Source organism: Priapulus caudatus, unplaced genomic scaffold, assembly GCF_000485595.1.
Source record: "Priapulus caudatus unplaced genomic scaffold, Priapulus_caudatus-5.0.1 Scaffold417, whole genome shotgun sequence".
In the NCBI taxonomy this organism is placed as follows: Eukaryota; Metazoa; Priapulida; class Priapulimorpha; order Priapulimorphida; family Priapulidae; genus Priapulus; species Priapulus caudatus.
In genome coordinates, this window is record NW_014577478.1 from 128,144 (window position 1) to 134,838 (window position 6,695).

Sequence of the window (6,695 nt, forward strand, 5' to 3'; positions counted from 1 at the left end):
ACCTTCGACGCACTTCACTTTACAGAAATATACATAGAGCAACATATACGAATACATGGCGACAGTATAGCAGCTTGTTAGTGACAAATGTACGATATTCGGTTTGCCACGGCGCGATGCTTCCGCTGATTGTCGTTATACAAACTCTGGCTTCTCTTTAGTAGTCTTGCCGCTATCACATTTCATTTTGCTGCTAATAGTTACCTCCGAGATAGATTAGCTTACAGGTGCATACACATGCTCAACCCTTCATCTACGCTCACACACAGACATCTTATAACTGACGCGTGCCGAACAAAAGTTAACGCAACAGATGTAGTTAATGCATGTATATATATATATATATATATATAAATATATATGTCTATGAGGTGTGGAGCGCGACGGCTCGTTCCACGGGCATCGGCGCGGGGACAAGGCCTCCACCGGGTGCGTGCAGTTGCAGACCTCGCAAGTAGTCTGCGTCATTGCATCCGCGGTGGTGACGGTCTGCGTCACCGCATGCCAAATGGTGGCAGCCGGTGGTCTCCGAACCCCCGAGCGACTCCTTACGTCTGCCCGCGGGCACCCACGTCCACTCCCCGTGATGGTGAACGGCACCGGTGCGCTGACGCACTGGCGCTCTAACGCACCGGCACCGGGAGGTGGTGGGCTCGCGCCCAGCAAGGGCCCGAGACCCGATCCCCGGGCGAACCCTCGCAGCTGGCGCTGGCTTGCCCCCTGCAGGCACTGCGGTGGCCAGGAGGGGATTCTGACGGGGGTGTCCTCCGGTGTGGGGTCCCATTCGTCGTCGTCGGCAACCTCTGACAGGGGTTGATACCCGTCAGTAGCTGCAGCTTAGGTACGGATATCGTGAAGGTAGCGAAGTAACACTGCAACAACAATACATGACGATTAGTGCATGACAATTTAGTAATACATATTAGACTACTTTTGTTACAGTCAAGTACCAATATCATCCGGCGTGCTCTATGCTTTTTATTATCGTTTACTTTACTTTACGTATATACGTACCGCGAGCACCATACTTAATTATCTTATTCCTAGTCGTGCCTAGTATATCGCTACTCCCGGAATCTGCTACCTTCCGCACAACTTATTATAATTAACTACACCTCTATGGATCTCGGCACTTCTGGGTACAGGATGGGTAAGGGTGGGGTGGTGTTTTGTGCTCTAGGGGTACATTCCCCTCTGTGCTATCCTCCGAGTCATACTTATACCGTGACACCTAAACAGAACGATTACCCCTTTCAGGTGAATCTCGTAGTTCTGCTAACGGCTTAAATCTACCTGTGCCCATACCTCACTACTCTTAACGCGGGTCCCGGGCCTATCGTTGCCATCGTCTCTATAGGTAAATCAGTCATGGCTAACGTAATAAAATAATAGGATGTAGAGGGTGGTGGAGGGGATAGTGGCGGTAGTTATAGGTGGAGAAAAGTGCTTGAATATCTCGCTAAGTAATACGCTCGTACCTTTCAAAGCTAGTTTAATACGCAATCTATTTATGCCGACACAAGAATTTGTTTCACTCACCCGCCTCGAACTTTCTCCTTGATCGTTTGTGGTCTTTTCAGCTGATATCTCGCTATATTGTCGCTGTCCGGCATCAGCTGCTTCCTGTCGGTCCTTGCGTGTAGGTGAATCGCGCGTGTTTCGCGTATGGCGAAACTCTGCATAACGAATGTCACAATCACTGCGGAATCTGCCCAGCATGTCAATGTTCCTTTCTTCCTTCTTCCTCTTCTTCTTTTTCTTCTTCTTCTTCTTCTTCATATTCTTCTTCCTTCTTCTTCTTCCTCCTTCTTCCTCCTTCTTCTTCTTCTTCTTCATCATCGTTACAGCTGTCTTCACTCAGTGTTTCTCTCGACTTTCGTGCGTATAGTTATAGTACCTTTAGTTCGTTGTTTGGCAAAGGAATACCCAAGTCCGACTGGTTACTGCACCAAAATGTAGACGCTGGGTTTGCTCTACCGACGTGGAATTCGGTAATAGACTTTCTCAGACTATATCTCGACACAAGAAGCACCGAGCAGTCGGCCGCTTCCTCCTTATATACGCCGCGCCCCAGTCCCGCGATCGCGTTTCTTCCCTTACGTCACAGATCTCCTTTGATCTGTCACGTCACACGCTCCCACTCTGTCACACGTCACACGCTCCCAACTCTGACCAACCGGCCCTCCCGAACACGGCAGAGTGCGGATTTCTACTGCTATCTCCCGCTACCTAATATGGTGGCGGGATGCGCGGTGCGCACTTGGCGTGACTTCATGGTCGATTCTGACCATGGTGTCACTACAGTCATCAATCGGTCAGCACCGTCATCTATAGGTCAGCACGTGTGCGGCCGCCTGTCCCAATCCGCAAGAACTGGAGGATTCATGACCGGCCTTCCAGCTAGCCGGCGCCATCTCGAGTCACGGCTCTCTTTGATCTCCGTGTCAACCGCTGACTCGCCCGCTCCTGTTTCATGCATTATCCAAACACCATTCTCGCGTCCGCCATCCCCTTCCCTGGCATGTGGTCTTTGCTCGCTTACAATATGGTCCCTCTGCAATCTCTACGGTCTCTCTGCAATCTGTACATAATCTCTAAATTTTGTACATTACCTCTTTATCCTACTCTCTACATTATTTTTTATTGTCTATATTCTCTCTGCATAAACTATATCTCCATGTACTCAGATCACCTCTGCACTCTTATACATTCCCCTTTGCATTGTGTGGATAAACTCTTTCCCTACTAACCCGACCAGGCTGTGTGCCTAACGTCAATATACACAAAATATTCTAATTTCAAATTATTTCTTTTTATTTCAAAATATTCTAATTCAATATTCTAACTCTAGCAATAGCGTTTCTTGGAGCTATTTCCCTACATGCTCTGTGTATAGACTCTACATCACCTCTGCATTCTATACATCGGTTCTGTAGTCTATACATTCATGTTGTATTCTATGCATTATCTCTTTACTCTATACATCACAGCAAGAGCAGATAATACACATTGTATTATCTGCTCTTGATCACAGTTGTACACGTTTCTACATTCCCTCCGCGTATTCTCGCGGTCACCCCTGTGTGTGTCAGTGTCGCATGGAAGTGTAACGTTGAATTAATGTTCGATGTAGAAATGATGAAGAAGAAATTTGGGTGATACTCCATTAGGAGTGTTCTCAACTTTAATGTCATTAATGGTCATAATAACATATATACATATATATATATGTTCATAGTCATATAATTATTAGTTTGTGGTTTAATGTCATTTAGGTTACGGTTAGGGTTAGGGTTAGGATTATCAATCATTAATCATTAATGATATCAAAGTTGGGAACACTCCTAATGGAGTGTTAGCCAGTAATTTCCCTGTGTATTAAACTGGATATACTTTAATAATTGGCAGAGCGTGTAGTCACATCTAGCACAATGAGACAAAGAAACGCGCACACGCGCGTAGGCGCGTGTTTTAACTCCCGCTGTGGTAAGTTCTTACTCCCGCGACCACAACCAGACTCCCGACTCCTACATCTCTGTCTCCCCAAAACCCCCGCCATGTCTACACTCGATCTGCACCCCTATTTCACAATGACTCGAGAATCTGCCTAACCTAAAACACGCTTATCCAATTCCCTGTAACATAAATGCGGCCGCACAAAATGCGCGCCGCTGTGTCTAGATAGACTATTACTAAAACAACCCCTAGTCTAACTCCACTGACTACTCTATGTAAACATCTGTAAAACATATGTTACGAAAGCATATTGAGCACAAATACGCGCGCAGTTTCCATGCATTCTCTCCCATCACGCGAGCGTGCGTGCCTGCGTGCCTGCGTGCCTGCGTGCGTGTATGCGTACATGAAAGCTTACGGCAAGGCAGGCGGAATATCTACACTGGAAAGCATCGCTACTGAGTTTCACGTTTTTTTACGCGGCAATTCAGCTGGGGGAATCATTCTCGCTTGGCGGAGATCGAGCTGTTCAGGCAAAATGAAATCAAAATGAAATCGTGCCGTCACGCCATTTTCATCTATTCAGATGCGCCCCTGGATCGGGAGTAATTCATGTGGGTCACATCTCCCTGAGTGTGTCGGGTTTGCTAGCATATATACGTACAGATGGGAGCAGACATAGCACACAGAGTAGGAGAGAAATGAAGAGGAGAGAGGGTGAGAGAGAAAAAGAGGTCAGAGGGAAACGGAGAGGGAGAGAGAAATAGATAGTGAGAGAGAGAGAGAGAGAGAGAGAGAGAGAGAGAGAGAGGAGAGAGAGAGAGAGAGAGAAGAGAGAGAGAGAGAGAACGGAACAAGGAGACGTAGCACATACAGTGGGTACTCTTGAGAGGTTCACCTCAAGAGGGCCGTTAGTGCAGGTGTTTCAGTATCGTGCAGACAGTCATGTGTTACGTGTGTGTGTGGTGGATGCGTGCGTACGTGTACGCATATGTGTATGCGTTGCGTGTGAGAGTACGTGTAGGTTTGCGCGAGTGTCCGTACCTGAGCCTGCGTATGACGGGATGTCTGAGTATCGAATTATGCGTGAATCACAATTACGATACGGCCGCCATGGCGCGGCTGTGTGTGCAGGGAGAGACACAGATGCATGTCGACGTTTGATTGTGGCACTGGCCACGTCTGCTAATTAATCTCGCGGCAAATTACTCTGTGTGTTCCCTTCGCTATTATCTCGGACTAGTGACAAAGAGGATCAGTGAGGCATGAAATGGCGAGAGCAAGGGGCGAGGGGAACGCGAGGGAGCGAGAGTGAGCGCGATCGAGAGCGTGAAAGAGAGAAAGAGAGAGAGAGAGAGAGAGAGAGAGAGAGGGAGAGAGAGAGAGAGACAGAGAAGAGAGAGAGAGAGAGAGAGACACAGAAAGAGAGAGAGAGAGAGAGAGACGAGAGAAGAGAGAGAGAGAGAGAGACGAGAGAGAGAGAGAGAGAGAGCTAGCGATGACAGAGAGAGGGCGATATGGTGAGAGAAAGGAAGGAATAAAGAAATAAAGAAAAAAGAAAGAGTGATAGAGTGAAATCCTCAGAGATTGGCCGATACTAAACATAATTCAAATGCAAATAAAAACTGCGGATCAAAATGAAATGCGAAATATTACATATTGAAATCAAACGTGTTCTAATCAATCATCATATGAAATTATAACAAATGATAACGCGATAAGGTTTGCGACCGACATACAGATAGGCACACAGTTATACAGACAGACAGACAAACAGACAGCCAGAGCAGATGGATGAATGGATGGACGGACGGACGGAGGGACGGACAGATGGATAGATAGATAGATAGATAAATAGATAAAAAAAACATAAATATATATATATATATAATATTAATATATATATATATATATATATATAATAGTATTATAGATAGATAGATAGATAGATAGATAGATAGATAGATAGATAGATAGATAGATAGATAGGTATAGGTAGCTGGTTGTTTTCATCATCATCATCATCATCATTATCATCACTAACTTCATCGTCATCATTATCATCATCATCATCATCATTATCATTATCATTATCACTATCATCACCACCACCATTACAATTTTACTATTCTTCTCCTGGTTCCTCTTCAACCGAGTTTCTTTCGCCTCTATATAATTTTACGTGTTTTATTTCGCTTCTTCTTCATCGCATTGTGCCACCATGCACGTATTAATCACCAGCAGCCAACTCTCAGAGCAATCCTCTTTGTCACCGACAGTATTAAATTCAGGAGTCTTTAGACAGCGGGATTAATCTATCGGAACAGCCGACGGAACACGCTATACGCCGGATTACAGCACAATGCGACATTATTGCACATTGTTAATACCTGCTCTCCTAATTAAATAATGCGAGAAAACAAAAGGGAACAAGATAGTGAGCGGGAGGAGGAAAGTAGGTGCGGGTGATAAAGAGAAGGGTAAAGAACGACAATTTAAAAAAAGGGGAGAGCAAGAGAGCGAGACCGAGAGAGGAAAGAGGTAGTAACGAGTAAGCTATGGAGGGAAGAGGTTAAGAATGAATGAAGAAGAAGACAAGAAAGGGGAGTGCGTGCACGGGGACGTAAAGAGTTAATCAGGAACGGGAAACAGCCCCGACTGCTCTATAACCATCCAAACGCCCCCTCCCTCCCCGCCTGCCATCTGACTCACTAGTTGATATAGTTGTTATTATGTCGAAGCAGTAGCTAGCACTAGTAACATACGTAAGCGCGCAGGACGCCGAGCGGCCAAAGACGAAGAGACGATTTCTTGCGGCCCCTGCACAACAATATTCGCGGGGAGTCATACAGCAGCAGTACGTAAGTCGACAGACGCACAGCCGTCGGAATCACTTTCACTCACTCTGCGTGCAATTAGCACGAAGGTTCTCGTACACCATTGTGTTCGTCGTTTGCTTCGCGTTTGATTCTCTGCCGTGGAAAAAGCGCCACTTTACCGCCGTGCGCCGTTTTTAGAGCCACCTGCTCGCGAAAGATGCTGCTGCTCAAGGTCGATGCGATACAATATGATACGTGTCGCATAGAAGACGATACGACGGCGGGCGGAAGAAAAGTGGCTAGCCATGGGTATATAACTATGACTATGACCTTGACTGTGACCATGACTATGACTATGATTATGACTATGACTATGACTATGACTATGAATATGACTATGATTATGACTATGACTATGAC

At 46.0% G+C, this 6,695-nt stretch overlaps 1 protein-coding gene across 1 annotated transcript; it reads right to left on the reverse strand.

Annotated features, from left to right (window-relative positions):
• Nucleotides 1–376: 376 nt before the first annotated feature.
• Nucleotides 377–1,802, reverse strand: LOC106810188. Its single transcript, XM_014813468.1, has 2 exons — nt 1,540–1,802; nt 377–872 (listed from the first exon to the last, which is right to left on the reverse strand). Exons 1-2 carry the CDS (start codon nt 1,777–1,779, stop codon nt 624–626), a joined length of 489 nt encoding a protein of 162 aa, XP_014668954.1. The 5' UTR covers nt 1,780–1,802; the 3' UTR covers nt 377–623.
• Nucleotides 1,803–6,695: the final 4,893 nt, after the last annotated feature.

Excerpts from the sequence above, each read along its gene's own strand:
- LOC106810188 (XM_014813468.1), bottom strand. The coding sequence starts at position 1,779 with ATGAAGAAGAAGAAGAAGAAGAAAAAGAAGAAGAGGAAGAAGGAAGAA. Across the intron at positions 873-1,539 it reads AAGGAGAAAGTTCGAGGCGG|TGTTACTTCGCTACCTTCAC; the intron begins GTGAGTGAAACA and ends TTGTTGTTGCAG.